This window comes from Myripristis murdjan, chromosome 1, assembly GCF_902150065.1.
Source record: "Myripristis murdjan chromosome 1, fMyrMur1.1, whole genome shotgun sequence".
Lineage (NCBI taxonomy): Eukaryota > Metazoa > Chordata > Actinopteri > Holocentriformes > Holocentridae > Myripristis > Myripristis murdjan.
In genome coordinates, this window is record NC_043980.1 from 14,463,917 (window position 1) to 14,485,485 (window position 21,569).

General features: G+C 40.6%; 1 protein-coding gene across 2 annotated transcripts in view; it reads right to left on the minus strand.

Moving 5' to 3' along the window:
- Window positions 1-508: 508 nt before the first annotated feature.
- The window catches only part of pik3r6 (phosphoinositide-3-kinase regulatory subunit 6), a 29,774-nt gene continuing 8,713 nt past the window's right edge, over window positions 509-21,569 (minus strand). Inside the window, exons 1-21 of one of the 2 annotated variants that reach the window (XM_030063152.1) lie at window positions 20,198-20,332; window positions 18,354-18,438; window positions 17,537-17,638; window positions 16,622-16,713; window positions 16,264-16,332; window positions 15,466-15,598; window positions 13,691-13,760; window positions 12,814-13,012; window positions 11,485-11,632; window positions 10,512-10,598; window positions 8,812-9,055; window positions 8,211-8,495; window positions 6,895-6,994; window positions 6,478-6,600; window positions 5,105-5,209; window positions 4,692-4,788; window positions 4,400-4,461; window positions 4,130-4,220; window positions 3,304-3,359; window positions 3,100-3,206; window positions 509-1,329 (exon numbers count right to left, since the gene is read on the minus strand). In XM_030063152.1, the coding sequence (XP_029919012.1) occupies window positions 1,173-1,329; window positions 3,100-3,206; window positions 3,304-3,359; window positions 4,130-4,220; window positions 4,400-4,461; window positions 4,692-4,788; window positions 5,105-5,209; window positions 6,478-6,600; window positions 6,895-6,994; window positions 8,211-8,495; window positions 8,812-9,055; window positions 10,512-10,598; window positions 11,485-11,632; window positions 12,814-13,012; window positions 13,691-13,760; window positions 15,466-15,598; window positions 16,264-16,332; window positions 16,622-16,713; window positions 17,537-17,638; window positions 18,354-18,411 (2,385 nt within the window). In that variant the 5' untranslated portion in view covers window positions 18,412-18,438; window positions 20,198-20,332 and the 3' untranslated portion in view covers window positions 509-1,172. Of the gene's footprint in view, window positions 1,330-3,099; window positions 3,207-3,303; window positions 3,360-4,129; window positions 4,221-4,399; window positions 4,462-4,691; window positions 4,789-5,104; window positions 5,210-6,477; window positions 6,601-6,894; window positions 6,995-8,210; window positions 8,496-8,811; window positions 9,056-10,511; window positions 10,599-11,484; window positions 11,633-12,813; window positions 13,013-13,690; window positions 13,761-15,465; window positions 15,599-16,263; window positions 16,333-16,621; window positions 16,714-17,536; window positions 17,639-18,353; window positions 18,439-20,197; window positions 20,333-21,569 lie in introns of those variants that run through there. The other variant, XM_030063161.1, reaches the window with a different exon arrangement.

The window sequence follows — 21,569 nt, forward strand, 5'->3', positions numbered from 1 at the left end:
GTTGATGGAGGAGAGCTGCTCTTGCACTTCAAATCCGCTTTACTAACCTAAGGCAGCAACACATGGGGCATTTGCCATCCATCAGATTCACGGACAAATACTAATTGGAACCACCTAGGTTGTGCTGCAGGTAAGAGAAAGGTGGTCTTGAAACTTTTTGAAGCAGTCAGTACAATTATCACTGCTTGAAAATTCATAGCAGGTGACGTTTGTCAAATGTTCAACTAGTTTCAACCTTTGCAATTTGACTGGGTTGCAGTATTTTCACACACTGAACTCGGTCAGTCCGTGTCATCCATCAACACATAGAATTCATTCAAATACATGGGAAATTATCCGTTTTTTGATGTATCACAAAAGTTTATGTGTATGGGTCCCTAATCCCCTTAAGTCATTAGCACATTGATTTATATGCCAAAACAGTTTGGGCAGGGACCTTGGCTGTTGCTTGGGATTCAGTTAACCTTTGGGCTTGTTAATATAACACATTTTATGACAAAGCACTGCCTGTCAAAACAAGATTGTATGATGAAGTCACATGCTTAATGGTCCCACATTGGTAGTCCTACCCTGAAAGTTTTTATGTATACATGTCATGCCCTTGATAGGGGTTATTTGTCAATCACCGCCGGTCTCTCAAATATCAGAGGCAATATTGATCCTTGGCATCTTCCCCCATCGGTATATGCTGAGTCATTCTTAAGGTATGTACACTCGGTCACTCACAAAAAGCAAATACTTGGAGGAGATAAATAATACCTTGCACCTTGCAATTTTGTGCCTATTACAGGGAAAACAGACAAAATGGCTGACTATGAGAAGTGAGATTGGTGTGTTTGGGCTTAATGTCCTATTGACTTGTAGTCCTTTCTCTGCACCTGCAATTCAGCCACTGCTGTCGACACGGACCAACGGGGCTGAATCATTCCAAAACTGCATGTGCAACTGCCACCATAAGACATCCAACTCAAGAATGATGTCCAAACACTGTCACTTGGAATTGGAGCAGCTCCTTATGACCCAAAGGTGATATTTTGGCTTTTCTTGTGTCATGGTGGACCATTGTTATCACAAAAGCATCATCCACATCCACTCAGGTGATCAAAACACACCATGGATGATCTTCATCCACTAGACTCTCGACATGATCATTCCTTCAGGCGGAGCTGTGGTCAGTTGATGATCCCGGCGAATGTGTTGATTGGTAGAGGAAGTCCTTTGTTCATGTATTTGCTCAGTCCAGCATCTTTCTCCTCTCCCAAGTTGAATTTGGACCTCACAGTTTTCTGGACGCAGTAGCCAGGATCAAGGCATGGGGAGATCTCTATGCTGTAAACAAATGGAATCAACAATTTAGGTTGCACAGAAACATCCTATTTGCTAATTCATTTATGCAAATCAAGCTGTTGCACAAACAAGCCCAACAATCCCCTTCATCACCAACTGCAAGTGCAAATTGCATGGCTCAGTTTTAAGGCTAATCCACCCAAGCTGGGACCCTTGTACCCTAAAGCCCCTTTATAACTGGAGCATTCCCTAATCTAATCTGAAATTCAAGGATGGAAAATGCTCTCCCTTGCTGCATGAGTTGCTGATGACACTGCCATCTTCATATCAGTTATAGCAACCATATTGATTGGCCAAACTGGTTCCAAAAAGTCTTTACACCCTATTACAAAGGATCTTGTGGCTATAATAATTTGAGGTAGTTGGTGTTGTGAAGTCTCTCAGTTTGCTAAGGGGCAAAGTGACACTGAAGGGAAAGAGCATACACAAAGCAGGAGATGAAGATGCTACTAAATGAAACAAACAAACAAACAAACAAACAAAAAAGGCTTAGGAATAGTATGTCTATATACAAAATGCCAGTTTTTTGTGTTTCCACAAGTCTTTTCTTGTGCTTTGTTTTTTATGAGAAACTAAGTGCTTCTTCTTTCTTTTGCTTTCATTTACTGGCAGCTCTGTCTGCTGTTTTGTGTGTTGTACAATTTGTTTCATGGGGGAAACACATCAAAGAAATTAAGACCCTGTGTGAACAAACAGTGGCACAAAACAAAGTGATGCCAATTCACCTGTTGCATCTGTCATTTCATGGAGAGGAATCATAAAGAGAAAGATTTGAAGTGCATAGGTAATGATATGACTATTCCCTGCAGAAGGGTGGTGATGTTGAAAATGTACTGTTGAAACTTGAAGTCAAATAGATCAGTGTGTTGAACACTTCTTCTTGGCATGGTCCTCACACCTGTCCTGAGCTGTACTTTATTCTGTATATTGAAGGCAGAGTCCAGATGTTACAGACTCTGATATTGTCCTTATTTGCTTGCTTGTATTGTTTTGTGGTGGTTCATCTACAATATTTAAGGTAAAACATATTTTCTTGTGTTTTAAGTATTACCACTTGAGGCCTTGACTGACTGATTGTTGTCACTTGAGTAACTGGGGATATATGTGAGACATACACTCAGTGGCCGTTTTATTGGGGACACCCGATCAATCTAATACAATCCAATACAATAGTTCTGCCATAAAGTTTACTTTTATGATGCCTATAATGCTCAGGTTTTCTTTTTGTCAAAGTAATAGATGTGTCCATTCAATTCTGTGTTTGGCACTGAGCTATTAGTTAATGGTGCTGTTGTACTGGACTCCATTAGATTAGGTTGACCTGATAAAGTGGCCACTGAGTGTATATTTCATATTTGGACACTATTTGTACATAATGCAATGTCTTTTTTTTTGTCTCTCTGTATCTAGCCATGAAAGAGGATATATGAAAAACGTTGCATCCTTTAAGCGTGTGAAAGCCTCTTTCCTTAGTTTCTACTGTTCTTTGAGACATGACAGTGAAAGCTATCATCACAGCAGTTTGCTATATCAGTTACACTGCACGCAAAGAAGACTGCATTCAGTTCTTCATGCTTCCTGTATGGTATGCACAGCGGAATGAGGTTACACTGATGCAGTTCTACCATGACAAAAACAGGACAGCTTCTGATAAGCAGCCCATCTCTCTAACCAGGAAACCCACTCATGACCTTTACTGATCGCTGTAACATGAGCTGTGCACACACTACAGCTGCGGTTTGTGTCTCCTACCTCTGGACGCCTTTGAAGGTCCTGCGAGAGTCTCTGTCCAGCGTGACCGTGAAAGACCTCCTTTCCAGCGTGCGAATCTTAACGTTGGTGGTCCGAATCTTTGACTCCTGAGAATTTCAATGCATATCGGTGACTGAATTTAGTATAGATCATACGGTGAACAATTTACATTTGATTAGTTCATACAGCTGGAGAAAAACTCACCATATTTTTATTTTTTGTTTGAGATTCATTCAAGGTCAGTGTCAAACAGTTTAGGTCTAGGGGACAGAGCAGAGGTATGATGATTAAAAAGCCAGTTTTATGATGAGAAAGAAAATAAACAAAGATATTATCACCAACATAAGAAAAGATTAAGGCTCACAGGAAGTAACAAGAACACTAGAGGACAATAAAGCCTGTATTTAAACACCATGACAAGCCCAATCTGAGGCTTGGCATAGGCCCAGCAGCCAGTCCCCAACCACCTTGGGGACTAAATGACGTGTTTTCATTCACTCTGTAAATGATGCTGGAGAAGACACTGCCAAAATACTTTGCTTAAATAAAATGTATACACTTCCAGTCAGTTAAGCAGCGTTGCCATTTTTTTTTTCAACATTTTGGGACTGATAGTCAGTGCAGATTACCTGATAATGTGAGTTCACAGATCAAATCATAATCATTCCAATTAACTTGTAGACTGATCTGAGCTGCCCTGATCAGAACAAACATGTTTGATGTTTATCACCAGATGTCTGGAAAAGGTCCAGTGGTGGGGCGGGGAATCACAGGGGGAAGGGAGGCTGCCAATGGCCAGTTTTATTGCCACAAACATTGCTTCAACATCATTTAAAAAGTGGGAAAAAAAGAAACGCTAGATCAAAAAATATTCTTTTGACATGAAACTGAAATTTGAATTATAAATCCAAATTAGTACATGAATCAATGAACGGAAAAAAAAAGATTAGCATCAGCTCACTAATGTCTTGGTCTTGGTGCTTTTGGTTATGAGTAATCAATACTGAGTGTGTTAAAAACAATACTGAACCTTCTGTTTCATTGGAGGGAATCGCACTGATCTGAGCGCCTGTGGTCCTGAGTGAAAGACCCTTCTCAACATCTCGACCGCTTAATGTAACCTGGAGACACACACACACACATATGCATAAACTAAGTGTAAAAGGTTACGCTGTCACTAATAAGTATCACATGCACAAACATGGTTCTTAAATTCACAAATTCACAAATGAATGATAACCTTTGATCACACTCTAATCATATGTTCCCATGGTTATATGATTAAGGAATAAAAGCTCACCTTTTTGTAATTCAGCGACACCACAGCGCCACATAAATCCCCTGAGTTCTTCTTCTGCTTTTCTGTTGGTCAAAACAGGCGTGTTAAACTGGGTAACGGAAAGATGCTGGTATGAAAGCGTATGCACACACATGCACAGATACGTACACCCTCACACAAAGTTACACACAAGCAAAAGCTGATGCGGTGCAGATAATGTAGATATGATATTTAACACACACACACACACACACACACACACACACACACACACACACACACACACACACACTCACACCTATACTCAAGTTACCTCTAAGTGAAGCTGAGACCTGCTTAAACTCAGGAAACTCCATCTCTAGATGAGTGAGAAACACATCCTCCACTGGCTCCTTAGTCAAGAAAGAGATCTAGAGGAAAACAAAAACCGCTCATGAAATGTGAGCACATAATCATACCATTTATTTGTTATTACTGTAGGACATTTAATACACTTTTTCTAATTTGAAATGAGTATTTTCTCAAGGTGCTTTGTTGTCTACTTGAAGGCTACAGTCCAGTGTTGCTCTTGTAACACAGGGTTCTTATTCTAATGCAGCCTATATGTTTATAAATACCATAAATACTTTTTTTTTATATATACTTGTCCATATTTATGCATGACTTGGGCCACAGCTGTACCACAGAGAAAGCAAAAATCCACATAGAGAGAACATGTCATATCACCTTCACAAAGTAGATGGTGAAGTAGACAGGCTGCCGTCCAGTGCGCACATAGTAGGAAATGACATCAGACAGAAAGGGCTCCTTTTGCCTCTTTTGGTTTGTCTGCTGCAAGAGAAGAAGTTTGCATAACAAAATTTACACGCTTGCATGCACTTTTTTGTTCGTCATGACCTCCATTTGGTCACACTTTGGTCAGTTATGTATGTTATATCACAACTCAGTCTACAAGTTTCACAGTAATGTGAAAAGAAGATGTTGTCTATTTAGTTTTAGTTTTAATCTTAGGGTAGTGGTTAGGGCGACAAACAGACGAGTGACACTTTTCTGAACATCTGATAGTTTGTTGGTTATCAGCTTTGAAATATCAGGATGAATCCCAAGTGTTACCCTCTATGTTTGTTTGGTACAGCTACTTTGCGTAGACTTTTTTTTTTTTTTTTTTTACAGAGATTATAATATTGCTGTTTATTACTCAAAAGCTTGAGAGCTGGAATCCAAAAGCATAACACTGCTGTAAAATAAAAACCTTGCCACTGCACTTTTGAAGTGCTTGTGTTTTTTTAACCTGAACTTTTCACGTGTGCAAACTAAATTTCATGACCCTATGAAATACAGTATTTTATTTAAAAATGCTTAGGTGGTAAGAAGGAAATTCCATCCCCGTTTTTTTTTCTTCCAATAACTGAAAACAGGAATTATGGAGACAAAGGGGGATACAGAATTGGAGGGTAGAATCCCTTTAGTATGGACATTCAGGTTATGAATCCTATTCATTTAGTTGAAAGTTCAGCAGTAAATGAAGATATTACTTTTTCAATGTGTTTAGGGTTTGGCTCACACTTGCTTTAAGCTACTTCCTCTGTGTACTGCTAAATAGACATTGTTGCCTTATAACCTATTATAATATTTTACAAACTGCCATTTTCACTCATATTCATTGTACAAATGGTGTGTTTATCTTTGCTGCACAATTTCTCTTCCCCGGGCTAAGTGCCTACAATGCTAAGATGCACCAGTGGCGAGTACTGATAGACTTACTTGCTGTTATTGTGGTTTACATGAAATCAACACATTTATTTCCTTCACAGTGGGAGATGTTATGTAATTTCCTGTGTCTCAACATGTGCAAAGAACAGTGGTCAGGAACTCTAAGAAACAGATGTGTGATGTATTTGATATGTTGACATTTTAGTACACTGTTTGAAAGTCATACAGAGAAAATAAGGCTCAACAATATATTGCATCTCATGTGGACCAGGGAGCGCATGGAGTAAATTTTGTTTGTTACGCGCAACCCGATGATGACACATCTGGTCACTGTTCCTGCTCTGACACTGCAGCTGCTTCTGTATTTGTCTGAAATTGAATCATACCATTTTAGCAAGTTCAGGAATCATGGAGCCCAAGGTGTTGATGTTACAGTCGTACCAGGGGTCCACCATGCCCAAGTAGGAGCCAAGAGTGCAGAGTTTCTCCTTGGATGAATAGAGATTTTCCTAGGAAACAAAACAAAACAAAACAATAAAAGTGGAACCAAAAGTACAAATGTGGCAACTCAACAGCACTGAAATAAAATGGAGCCATACGCGACTGAGAGTTGTGGTTTTGAACCTGTATTTTGTTGTTCTACTACTGTGTGTCATGCCAAAGGCCAAATGATGTAACATGCAATTACCACAGTGTAATGTAGCTTCTTTTTATGGCTGAAGCCATTTATCTTCTGTCAAGACTGTTGACTTTCACACAGTGAGATTAGCTGATGGTACACTAATAAGGGGAAGTGGGCTTACCTTAGCAGGGGAGATGGATGTTGGATCCTTGCAAACGGGGATGTAATAAAACTGGAGGTTGGCTTTCATTGTTAGAAAAAGCCGCCGTGCTTCCCTTTTCCTGCAAAGGTGGACCAAAGATTCATGAGAAACCCATATTGCGTGTAGTCATGAATGTGCGTTGAAGTGGTTTGAAACTCCCCATTACGTGGTCATGTAATTCAGCACGCATGGTTTTTGAAACACAGTGGTTTTACACTTCAGCTTTCCAAGATAGAGCCTAAAATAGCGTGACTGAATTTAACCCAGAATTTAAGAAATAATCAGAAAAAGTACACTTCACCGACTACATCCGTCATATATGAGGAAATACATTTTCAGTGTACTTTCTCACAATATCCTCCGTTTTGCTTCCTGTTACTGTGGCAAGAAATAATTTCACCCATTCATTCCATTCCATAATTCAAAAATAAGAGATGCTTGAGCAGCCTAATGTCCTTCCACACCATGATGTATACAACTTGACAGGTTATGCTCACAAGGCAATTAATTCAAATGATGAAAGCATTAAGCAGCAAATACAGTGCTTGTTTTCATACTAACACACAGGAGGTATGTGAATTTTGGATCCTTCTGCATTTGTCAGAGCTATTTAAGGAAAATTGTTTTTTCCTCATTAAAGGGATATTTTGGATTTATTGACACTAGATGGTACGAGTTCTTCATCGCCTGTGGCAACTGCTCGTGGTCTGGGATCTGGTTCCACAGAAAGACAGGAAGAGGTCCTAATCTAATCAGATTATTTATATAGAGGGGGCACTCTATCATATTTTGTGTTTCAGTCACAAGGACAAATGTCACCATCACCATCACCATCCTGCATACCATGTACAATGGTGGAGGGACATAAAAACAGATCTTTTACGTCCATAATGCTTACTGAGAAATGCTATTATTTATTAACTTGGCTCTGTGAAACCATCACCTGGTGCAGTTTGATAAAGGTGTGCAAATTATCAGTCGCAACTTGCAGCAACACCCAAATCATGAGAACAGTATTCTGTCAGCACATTTGGTCCAAGCACAAGTGCAGTCCCAGCACTGTTCCCATGGTTACCACACCACACGTTGTTGTCAAGTTGTTTTTGTCTGCACTGGATGATATACTGGCCTTGATTGAATTATCTCTGTATTTCTTTTTTTTTTTTTTTAAAGATCTTTTTTGGGCATTTCTGCTTTATTAGATGACAGTCACAGTGGAGAGAGAGGGGATGACATGGCCCTTGGTATTATGTGGGACACGCTCTACATGGTGAGCCTCCATTCTGGTTCCTCACCTGAGGAAGTAGAAAGCTTTGGCCAGGCGTCCCAGAACCCTGTCGTCCCCCACAGCGACGATCCTGGCCGTGAAGCATCTCTGCTGCTTGAAGGGCGTCTGCATCCCGCTGCTCCCCGCCCGTCTCTGCAAAGTCGCCCCTCTTCCCCCTCCTCTGTTTCCAACCCCTCCACCCCCAATGCTCCCATGGTCCTCCAGGGTTTCCTGCATCAGCGCCATGCTGTCTTTCGCAGTCGGTCTCATCTTGATGCCTCCACGCCGAGACAGCCTCATTGTGTCTTGCTCACTGCGAGAGGGAGGAAGTTTGTAAGTGGCGCTAAAAATATTGCTCAGTGCTGATCATTTACAACACTGGAAGTATTGTAAAGTAAAAGAGGTGATGCAAAAATGCTCATTAATGTGTTGAAATCTTTGAAGACAAAACAGCAAAGAGATAATGTTATGTTTTCTTTTGGTTTTACCCTAACCCTAAAAAAAAAAAAATCACAAAAAAACAAAACAAAACAATAAAAGCTTGCAGTTAAAAAGCCCCAACACAAACATGGATATACCACATTGGATTTGATTTAAACACACAGTTAAATTGCAGGTATTAGATTTACTTTTTGTGGTGCTCCCCTGATGATCCCATGCTAGAGGATTCAAGGGATGATGTTGGGGAGGAGTCACCGCCCGGGGGTAGATCCCTTTCGATGCCGCTGTCGTTGGACATGACAGAGAGCCGAGGCATGTCGCATGGCGTCAGGTCGCTGGGCAGGTCACACAGATCAAAGTCCTCCTGGTCTTGGCTGACGGAGAAATGATCTGACACGGAGCTGGAGCGAAAACACTTGGCCAGCTCCCTCCCTGTGAAGAGCACCAATGATCATTTATTTTTATTTTTTTTTTATTAACTCTTTTTATTAATAGTTTTGTCATGTTTCAAACAGAAAATTTCTCAGTTTGTTTCAAACTGTGCAGAGGCAAACAAGATATATAAAATACAGAAAAGAGAGAATAGAAAAAAATACATGTATGTACATACCCCCCCCCCCAAAAAAAAAAAAAAAAAAAAGAAAGAAAAGAAAAAGAAAAAAAAACAGAAAAAGATCAGGAGTTGACTATATGGGTATATATACTCATTATTTAGCCATATATGGAAATATATAGTATGTACCCCCCCCCCCCCCCAAAAAAAAAAAGACACTTAAGGAAAAAAAAAATGAACAAATGATAATACTAATAACAAAGTGCAAAAAAAGAAAAAAGAAAAAAAAGAAAAAGAATAAATAAATAAATTTATAGCTTAATTTATTTATTACCAATGATCATTTACATGTAAAGTCAACACTCACAGTATCAGGGCTGTGTTTATTCACTGGGAATTGAAATGACAAACTCATGGCCACTCAGACATAAGCTAAGATTTCTCCTCTCATCTTTAGCTGCTTGGTTGTTTATGGAGCTGCAGCGCACAGCACACATTTGGCTCACGTTTCCCCTGTTGGTTTAATGTAGCTGAGCAGAGGGAAACTCGGTATGTAGTACAAAGTATGACTTATCCATGGCCCTCATCTGTAAAATCCATCCACAGTCCTATAGACCCGCTTGTGATCCCTCAGGATTCAATGTTTGCTTAATTTTCAACACTTCCGGCAGTGCACAGACCATAAGCCTTGTGCTTCACAGTGAACTGTGTGCTGTATGACACAGTAATTTTATTTACAAGGCTAAAGCCCCAGACAGGACAGAGAAAACCCTTTTTTCTTGTGAATCACATGGGTCATCACACTACTGTACCAGAGGTTTCACCGATTACAGGAAAACTGGAGATTTACAGCTCCACTGTAACCGACTGATTCTGTCCTGAGGTTAAAAGTCATACTGTACACATGACTCAATCACCCGCAGCAAGGCTACTGTTCCAGTTCATATGATGTCAGTTTGGTTCACTGTAACTCTGAGAAGAAACTGTTTTTTTTTTCTTTCTTTTCTTTTAATGGAGTCAGTTTATGATGAAGACCTGCCTCTTTGATTCTGAGAAACATACCACACAATCTGCTATTTACAATCAAAATACACCGCAGAGCAACGTGATGAACCAAGGGATTTGTCAGCTGTTAGAGGTGTTAGATAATGTTTTTTTCCCTTTCATGTTTTATATTTCAGTTCAACTCAACTTGCTTTCATTTTGCATCTCAGTTTTGTTTCAGTTTGGTTTTGCTTTGTTCAGTTTGTCCTAATTCAGCTGAGTAGATTAGTAGTAATAACCTCCTCTAGACTATAACTAGCCCTCCTCCCCAGAGTGTCCGCCGCCACTCACAGATATCTTGATCCTCTGTCCACAGGTGGAAGCTCATCTCTGGGTTGGGAAGAGGGCTGTCACACAGTGCTCCACAAGACAATGGATCTGCAACACACACACACACACACACACACACATGCACACACACAACGGAAGAGAGCGAGAGGAAGAGACCAAAAATGTCACAATAACACTAAAAACAGCCCCCCTCACTTCCTCTCTCTGAACACCCCTGTCGATCCCTTCAGCCTCACAGCTGGGATGAAGGGAGAGCGTGTCCATCGGATGGATAGCTGTTGTGATAATAGTACGAAGAAGTGTGGACGTCATGGAAATAGATATCCGGAAAAATACAGGACAGCTGACTCGGCCATGAAAGAAAATAGTAGAAAAGAAAAGGGGTCACATGTTTGATCCCAGCATCAAACATGTGCTGTGTCCTGCAAATGTGAACACAGCCAGTGTGTCCAACACCAGCCAAGTGTCCTCCAGCGAGACTTTGAACTCCTACCAGTTGAGTCAGTAATTTAGTCAGCTCCACCAGTGTTGTTCAAGTTCTGCTGGCTACAAACAAAATGATCTAGTTTTGCTTTTTCCATAAACAACTTTACTTATACCATCTATAATAACTGTAGTATCTACATTAGGTCGAGCTTTGATAGCATTGTTGGTTTTGTTCATGTTTGCAGATTTTGGAGTCATTTAACTTTCTTTGATATGCACTACAATGTTTTTACAGCATGCTTTTGGTGGCATGGTGATAAATAGATATGCTAGGCAAAATGGTATGTATATACATTTATATCTGCTGCATAATGCAACATAACAACAGATGTTAAATGTTACTTAAGAATGTTACAGTTTTTTATCATTATTTCTGGATCCAGCCACTGATGTTTAGTAGTATCACAATGTTTGTTTGTGGGATTCATGTACAATTTACACAGTTCTGGTGTATTTCCTTTTCCAAAAGCTCTCTTGCATCTCCCACCTGAGTCGGTGGCAGTGAGGATCTCCGTGTACAGCTTCATAATGCGGCTCCTCAGCGACCCGCTGCTCGCCTTGCTGCCCTCCTCCGCACTCTGCTCCAGAGTCGCCAACACTTCCTGAAAGTACGGCTCGATGTCTTGACCCATTTCCTGTCACACACGTGTACACACATCCACACAGGAAGATCAACACACACAGACTAGGTATTAATAGCGAAAGGTGACAGGTCAGTAGTGTGAGTGTGTGTGTGTGTGTGTGTGTGTGTGTGTGTGTGTGTGCGCATCCTGTGGAGGTGTTACTTTAGGATCAGCGCCAAGAGACGCTTCCACCTGGCAGCTAGAGCCCAGACAACAGTCCTCATTGAGGATCTTTCACATGACATGAGCTTGTAAGGGGCTCTGGGGCTCTTAAACTTTTTCATTCAAACTGACCAAGTTATTGCAGTCTCATGCAAAACCATAAAAACAATGACATATTGATATTACTCATCATGTGGGAACACACTATGAAAACCAGTTCATGACCTACTTTGGATCAAAGCAGTGTTGCATGTAAAAGGTTTATGTGTAATGTAAAATAATGTCACTGGTAACATGGGAGTAAACAGTAAACTCGGTTTTAGAAAGATAAACATAATAAAAATGTCATAATTACACATATGTAATGCTCAGACTTGCCCAAACCTGCCGTGACGACAGGGAAACTGTGCATAAACCTTTCACACATAGCATGAGAAAGGTTTGCCACATAAAGGGTTTACCAACCAGGGTATATATAGAAGCCAGACACAACTGAGGTCAACCATCAAACCCCAAACAGGACACAGCAAATACTAATATATGCATATATACATATATAAGTAGAAGACCATGACACGGAGAGTCATAAAATAGAGCAGAATAGATGAAAGTTAAACAGAGCTGAAGAGAATACAACAGAACAGAGGAACAGAGAGCAAGAGAACACAGGGAAGACATGAGAACAACCAAACAGTACGGCTGCAACTAAATCATCATTTTCATTATCAAACAATCAATCAATCAATTTATCTTTTTTTTTTCCAACTGACATCTGTCATATCTTAGTGATGACTTATGTGGCATATTAAAATTGCTTACTTAATGAGACGTGTTTGATATTTTTGATATTTGTATTTGATAAAGGAGGAAAACAATTAACTGATTAAGAAAAATCTAATAAATTACTTTTCTGTTGATCTACTAATGGATTAATCATTTCAGCATGACCAGCATAGAGCAAACTGCTGTTTGAAGTGGATAGCTGAATAACAGCTGAATAGAAAACAGAGAGGAGCAGCAGCTGGACTGACCTTGAGCGCCTGGGCCAGTTTGGGGCCGTGGCACTCCTCCTGTCCCAGAGCGGCCTGGATGGAGTGCTGGACCACCATGCGCATGTGATCCAAAGGACTGAGGAGTCCCCTGGAGGCCGACCGCGACACCATGATGTCACCCTGCAGGACGTCTCCCAAGGGACTGGAGAAGATGTCCGGGTCAGCAAACACAAAAACCCTGAGGAAATGTAGATGAGAGTCTTTACTGACACTGTTGATAGCCTTGTCACAAGTTTTATGTCTTTTAGCAGGTAAGAATTGGAGAGAACAGGCTTGTGACCAGTAGATCACCAGTTTGAATCCACCAGTTGGAAAATACGAATGAACGGTAACTGTATTTTGGTTGCACAAAAAAATAAGGGATGCATCAAGTACTGGTGCCAGTTCGAGGCTAAAATTGAGTATTGATATAAAAAAATCATGCAAGACTAATATCTGTTACCAAAAGCAGTAACATGTCAGAAATAAAAGCAACCTGTGCTGGTTTTCTGCATTAGTCAACCTGTTTTATACTTGGTAATTGGTTGGTAGCATTTTAAAAAAAATAATATCAGTGCATCCCTCAAAAACTGGTTATTTTTTCATTTCCCCCACTTTTGCAATAGATAAACCAAATTTAGATTTTGTTTGTAGTTGATGTGCAATGACAAAGTTAACTCATGGCTCATAGGACTGCTGATGTGAATACTTTGGAAATCTTTAAAGCTGAGCCAGCAGGTCAAGCCCTCAGTTTCAGTGGTTTAACATTAGTGGTTTAACAAGCCTGTGACTAAATGCAGGAGAATGAGGAAATAAGTCTTTATGCACTGGTACCAAAGGCATCTACTCAGCACACAAACATGTACGCAGCATTTACCTCTCTTGAAATGGGTAGTGCTCGTTTTTCAGGTTCTGCTCTGCAACAACCATCCTCTGATACATCAGCCCTGTGGATCAAATGGGTATTAAATAACAGGTTTTTCATACAGGGTATCAACATGCAGGATAGATCTACATACGTGAATCCGGTGAGAAAGAGTTCAAAGGAATTTTTTGCTATGGGTAACATCGTTAAGGCCAACACTGTCTTCACTGGATGAGTCATGTTTTGGTTGACATGTTTGAGGGATTCATCATGGCGGTGAATTATATCATTTTACCTTGACTCAACATCATTTCAACAACATTTAAGTCAGGGAACAGATACAGAATGTGTAGCGAGGCGGCTCTGAGCGAGATAAACACTATCAGAGAACACGCTCGTCTCCTGTATGAACCATGTTCAGTAAATAGTGGATGAACAAAATTTTGATATGTATTTTCTACTGAAGCTACTAGCAGATCTTCAGGATCAGGACCACACCTCAACCACACCTCTTCTGGCATTCCTGTAATAACCCTCTCCTACGCTTTTGTATTCTGCATCCCTCCATCCCAATTTCTCTTCTTCTGGCCCTTTTCCTCTTCTCCTTCTTCTGTGGGGTCCTAAAGGTCGTCCGTCGAGCCCAGGTGCTACGGTGGACTCCCTACCGAAGCTTCCCCACCCCACAGCTATCTGAAGAACTGCGATCAAATTCAAGCTTCAAACAATCATCATCTCATCAATGAATCATTTAAATGCTTTTTGTTGATGGTGTGGTCGTTGCCGGTGAATTTTCTGTTGGATTCTCACGATGAGACCGTATCTATTTAAAGTACCACTGTCAGCAGACTCTGAATTATTAATAATGTATAACTTGGTGATGACATGAGGCAGACAGATTATCAATGCTATAATTAGCAAGCGAAATAATTAGCAAGTGAAACAGCTGCTTCCATGTCACATAGTTGACCAAGTTAAACGTTTGTCAATTTTTACTTTTCATGCTTTTAATGCTTTTGAAGGTGATGTTTTTTTTTTCTTTTACTGAGCTCACACAATCAGCAAAAGGGGTGTGTGTGTGTGTGTGTGTGTGTGTGTATGTGGTTAATCAAGGGAGTATTTCTGTTGCTTGAGTTGTGCTAGGCCACACCCACCATCACACTCCCTTGTGGTCAGCGGGTGTGAAGTGATGAAGCTTTCCACAAAAGTTTTGCCATGTTACGTGAACCAGTTTGGAAGTTATGCACCTTTCACGAAAGGGGCACGCCCCGTTTTAGCCAATCAGCATGATAAGTTAATCAGCTCCTCCATGGCTCATGACCAACCTTTCCACAAAATCTTGCTCCTTTTGTGACAGGCCACACTCACTGTCATGGTCCATTTTGAACATTCGACGTAATCAGGTCTCCCTTGCACCATGACCGACCTTTCCACAAAACTTTTCAATGTTATGTGAATTATATACAGATTTGTGGCAGTTTGTGCCTTTTTGTGATCGGTGATGAATACTGTCAACTTTTGACCAATCAGCATGAAAAGTTCATGACCTCCTCCTTGGCTCAAACAGGAAAACAAACAAAAAACGGAAAGGAGCAAAGACATCATCCCCACCCAACACTGTTGGCGGAGGTAATTAGGAGCTTGGCAACTAAGTGAGTGACACTGATGATATTTCAGTGAAATAATCTCCTCAGGAACAGGAAGGTTATTCAAAAGTGGAGAAGCCCTTATGACGAATCTGTATTTGGTTCTTGCCGTTAACCCAGATTACAGTATATGCACCGTAATACCTGGAATGGAGCGCTCAGTCTTCATCTGTCTGGTGTAGCTGAGGCCTACCACGCAGTAAGGATGGGGAAAAGTCAGAAGTCGCTTACAGAAGTCATACACCCGCTTATACAGCTCATCTGGAATGTAGGTTGTCTGGAATATCAGCAAACCAACACAGAAAACACACACAGGTCAGAAACAGTCAAGGCCTTACCGCTAAACACATGGGGGAAAGTACCACATACCCTTTCTAACAGTGGGTGACTGGTGTAAATGCCACTACTGTCTGTCAAATATGAGGAAAAAAAATGGTAAATAACATTATTTCCTGGATGAGATAAAGTAATTGTTTCAGGGATCATGGATCTAGTTCCTTGATATGGCATGTTCCTGGCACAGAGTTGGTGAACTCCTCAATTCTGTGGCGATGATTACAGTGACGGTGCAGAAAGAAATGCAAAACATCTCTAAATGTCTCATGAGAAAAAGCCTGGCTAAATTTATGACTTTTAGTACTCTTACCTTTATTACTAATTATTACATGCTTGACTGCTTTTAGAGATTTATTTTACACAGCAGCTGTTGTGCATTTCTGGTATCAGTAAATTAAAATTATTATTTTTTTTTTTTCCCAAGAAGCACTTGAACTGAAGAGCTGATTTGGCAGCAAAGGCTCTTAAACTTTACAGCCAAATTTCAAGGACCGAGGGTGACTGGGACACACTGATGTCTGATTTGTAATGTGGTGTCCTACTTGAGGACGGGAGTGCAGCCCATGTTTTGTATTGCTCTAAAATTTAAGAAACTGGACATCATACCTGCATGATGGTATACATGAGTGTGTGGAGCAGAGGGATGATGTATTTGCGGCAGTCCAGTCGCTCCATCTGCAGAGGGAGCACACAGTACTTCAGGGTTCATGGTTATGATCTGAAACCACTCCAGCTCAACTAATGTGATTGACTGGTTGACCATGAAAAATCAAACAAACTTTTGCACATTCCTAATGATCACACATGTTTGCAATTCTACGCTAAATGAATGGGGTTCAAGGATCTGAGCTTGATGAAACTTACCTACAATGCACAGCGCTATGCACTCATGCCTTGCAAGTTAAATAATAATAAAAAAAAACAGTTATTTCATTTTGACATGACTGCAATGCCACAGACGTACCTTCTCCAGCTCCTTGATCACCACCCTCACCAGAGCCAAGCTGTTGGCAGGGTTGTTATGAACCTTCTTATGAAGCGTCCACCTCAGCATGCCTACACACACACACACACACACTATTAATACACGCAACATTTCCACAGCGCTAAGCACAAAACAAGCTAACTAAAGTGTCACACTTTCCTCCATTACAGTTTTAATCCACAATTTGGTTAATGACTAATAGCTGAATGGCGCTCTCAAACTGCTGACGCGGCCAAACGTTCCACTGTGTGATGTCAACTTCCCAGTGACGTTGAGGCTGAGCTGAGAAATATCTATCCCAGGTGGAAATATTTAGGAGATTAACTCTTTCGGACACAGAAACTAACAGAGACTTCAGCACAGGAGGAAGTCAGTTTTGAAAAAATTTGAGCAGCTATCACACTTGCACGTGTTTAGTCATGTGATGCGATAAACAGTGAAAGTACACTGCCTGTAACGCCTTTAACTAAAGATAAATCTCCAAACTATGAAGATAAAGAGTTCTGAACCTCAATTTGAACAGTTCAAGAGGCATAATGTTCTTCACTGGAGGTACTGGCATATTTCTGCACTATATGAAGCCATTATGTACCATTACATTACAGTATAACATAAAGCATCAACTATCGTATTGTTGTCACTATCACTCTTCATCAGTCGACAAATAACTTGCGATAAAATCAAATGATGGTAGCCTGTTTTTCGTCTTGTACACACTGTTCCGTGAGACTTTTGTGTTACACTGACACAGACGAGCCCAACAGCAAAGACAGGCGACTACTGACGAGTGTTTATGGAAAAAGCATCAAATATATAAATACACTGCCCTGAATAGCCCACTCTCTCAACACTTTGAGCTCGGTGCCATGTGACGAGGGTGAGAGTGTGTGGTACCTTTGCTGCGGCAGGCTGAGGGCTGCTGGCTGTCCATTTCTTTCAGGACGGCCTGGACGCTGCGGTACAGGTCTGACTCCGAAACCATGGGGGCGCAGCTGGCTGATAATAAAGATCAAAGCCTGGCTGTTAAAAGTTATCGCAAACTCGACCTTATACTTATTCTGCCTTGAGAATATTATCAGTGTAGTTTGGACAAGCCACCCACAGTCTAACTTGCTCTCATGATGACTGTATATCATGATGATTTATGAATCATTTGGAAGACAGAGGTCAGGTCACAAAAAAACTGTTACTGAACGTATACGTGTGGGGAGGGGAGGGGGCGTGTTAAGCGTGTGTCTAAGAGAGACAGCTTCTTTTCTGTGTATACACTTGTAGAGGTGCGAATCTTTGGCCTACCGGAGAGTTAAATCAATTAATCCAATTTACGATTCTCCAGGTTTTGATTCAAGAACTCAGGACTTGTAGCCAAAGTTTTCTGTCCGTTAACTGAGCACCTGCAATAATGTAAGAGGCTATCCTTCTTCTTCTGAAACATGAAAAAAACGTAAATATAATTAATTAAAAAAAAAAAAAAAAATCTGAATATTTTGTTAGATCACAACATTAGATTTTTAAAGAATCATCAAACAATTTGATTCAAAGCATTTCATATCAATTCAGGCCAAGGTCATAGCATGATGCAGTTGAAATAATTTATAACTGATGCATTGAGTACATGAACTGTTAAACCTCTTTAGAGTCGCATGCATGAGCAGAGTATCTAAGTGTATCCCTATCTCTATGTGTGTGTGTGTGTGTGTTTGGTGTGCACCTGTTGGCTCCATGCTGCGCAGACTGCTCGAGCTATCCCAGGGGGTCTTGTTGGTCATGTCTCACATTCATGTTGGGTTTCACACCTACAAGCAAGTAGGAGGAAAAGGAAAGAAAATGTCATGCAAGATAGTCATCCAGACATGAGAGGTGGGTGGACTGTCTCCCCCTCTGCACGGCTCACGATGGGTGACAGTAAATGTAGATAGATGATGAATTATGGGGAGATGGATATCATTCTTGGTGTCTGACCTCATAGAAGCCGGGAATAATCTTGCTATACCTCTATCTATATGTCTCTCTTTGCATTTGCATGGGTGTCTCTCTGTGTCTTGTTGGGATCAGATATATAGAGTAAAATACATGCTGCCTCTTGGTAATTGGCTCACTGATATGGCAAAAATGATATTGCAGTTATTGCAGTTGCAATGTGGCTCACAGCTTTAATGGGAATGATAACTTTTGCACCATCATTTTCATTCTCACTGAAAAAAAAAATATTAAAATGATGATGATGTGATTTTTACTGGGGTCTGTACTGAACAAACATGTTTTCTTATCTGGAGAGTCATCTGAAGAGTACCATTTGTATACTTCATTCACAACACAACGTGTCACACATTTTACCTTTATCAAAACAAACAAACAAACAAAAAAAAATTGTATTTTGTTTTTGGCCACATTTCTATAATTTTGCGATTAAGTATTCAGGTCTTCTAGGTAACATTAGCACATGTAAAATTACCTCTAAAGTATAATCACATACAACCCTGTAAAAGTGCATGCACACACACACACACACACACTTGCACGCTCCAAACCATAATGTAGGCAGATAGAAACCAGGTGGCTGAAGGTGCAGTGTTCCCACACCAGTCAAGTTGCCACGTGATAAAAGGTTTTCTCTGTGTATCTCCAACCAAATGAACTTTCTCTTGATCCACTGACTTCAGTTCATGTCCCACACATGTCCCACACAGTTTGTTAGTGTCACTATTTATCTCTCCCACCCCGTCAACAAATATTAAATATGACTCATCAGAGTAGGAGTGGACTGGCAGAAATGCATTGCAAAAATTTGCATATACAGTTTAAATTTAAAAGACCAAATTAATTTCCATAGTATGCAATAACCACTTGTTGGTTTCATATCCTTCATGAAGACATTAACACTTCAGACATAAATGAAATGTGAGACTATTCAAACCACAATGCGATCGCTGCCAGGAAGGAAGAGCAGTTAATTACATGACTGGTCACACTGTAGATTTATTTAGGAAAAAAAAAAAAAAAAACATTGCAGAGGAGCATGTTGTTTAATATGCCTTGCTCTTTTGGTGGAGATCATGAAATATTCTCCTTTTCTATTCTCATTGGAAACTACAGACTTTGTTTAAAAACCTCTTGTGCCACCAACATACTGATAATAAATCTTCCTTATGCAACCCACTTTTCTAAGAGACTGGAGCTTATCAAGCAGAACAAACAATATGCTTACTCATAAGTGTAAAAGAAACAACAGGCAAACAGTTCAATCAAATGCAGCTCAAACTGACATTATGCCGTGTCCTCTCATATTATAAACAATCAGGCTTACAGTCTGCAGAGGCTACAAGCTTGAGAAAAACAAAGAATATATTGTCAAACAGCCTGGAACCAAATATTTGCCTCTTTGGAACTGGTTAAACAAGACCAGTTCTTAACCACAGCACTCAGGCTGACTGCTAGAGTGTTTACAAAAACCAGCAAACAAAACGTACAAGCCGTAATCATCCCCTGTAATAACCCCCTTTTAAAAAGCCTAACAGGTATAAACCAGAGATAATATTACATAAACTATCTCACCTTCTCCTGTCCAGATAACAGCTGTGCAAGTCTTTGATATCCACACACTGCTTTCAGTGCACTGCAGCTAAATAATGAGACAGAGCGAGAGAGTGTAGCGGACAAGTAAGGAGAGCGAGTCATCGGTGACTGTATTTCCTCTAAGGGCTGCGTGACAAGGCAATGAGTGAGGTAGCAATAGACTCCGAGGGAATAGGCTGTGTTTGTGTGTGTGTGTGTGTGTGTGTGTGTGTGTGTGTAAGCAGTGTGAAAGGGGAGGTGGAGTGAGGGGAAAATAGAGGGGGAGAGAATGTGTGTACAGGTGTTAGAGAGGGTGAAAGAGTCATAGCCTGTTTGAGAGCCATTCCTGAGCTGTATCGCTATGTTGGTCAAGGCTGAACTTATTTGTGTTTGTTTCCTTTTCTGGACCTCTGAGTCATTACAGGTTTCTCTTACCTTTCACCCTTGTCATTTTACTCGGGCTTCCTGTTAGTCTCTCCCTCTTTGTCTTTCTTTCTCTCGACCCCCAACCCTCTCTCTCTCTCTCTCTCTCTCTCTCTCTCGTACACACACATACAGTGCACACACTCATTCCAGCAGGCAGCGTGTGTACAATGAAAGGATTTAGTGTGATGGATTTAGCCTTGATCCCTCTAGAAAAAGCAGCACTATCAAAAACAGCAAGTTAACAGCGCTGCCTCAGCAGCTGAATACTGCCTGTTTGACCACAGGTTTCCTGTTGCCTTCAGTGCACTCATTCTCTCTGTCTGTCTCACATACATAACACAGGAGGGCCAAAAGCCTGCATGTACACATGTATGCATGCAAAAACATACACACATGTTCATGTCCGTGCACAAACACCCACTCACACACAGACACAGATGTAAAAAGACCTTGTCAGTGTCTTTCTGATAGAATAGTGCTGGGTAGAAGCTGACACGCTTAAGCAACTTCCTACTTGTCAAAATGAGTGGGCAGATGACACTCTATTTTTAGTCTGGGGGAAGGATGGTTCAATGAAAAGCACTAAAAATGATGCAGAGCATCATCGACAACTGTCATACTTCTAAACCACTGGCTTGGAAAACCCATGCCTTGAAAGTATGCAGAAAGTAGGCTGCAGAGAGGACGACCTGTCACATAAAACATTATCAACAAAGCTCTTTTTGTCTTAATAAAAGAGCATGCTGCCATCTGTGCATGTTATAGTCCATCTTCCACAATTCACATAAACTTTCCATTATTATCAGCTATTTTCCAAAGTATACAATACTTTCCAGGCAGCCACTACTTTAAGTCATAGCAACTTATATCAACTTGCAGAGACTTGAAACTTACAGAACTTACAGATAAAAAATAATAAATAATCCGTCACTCACTGCAGCATGGT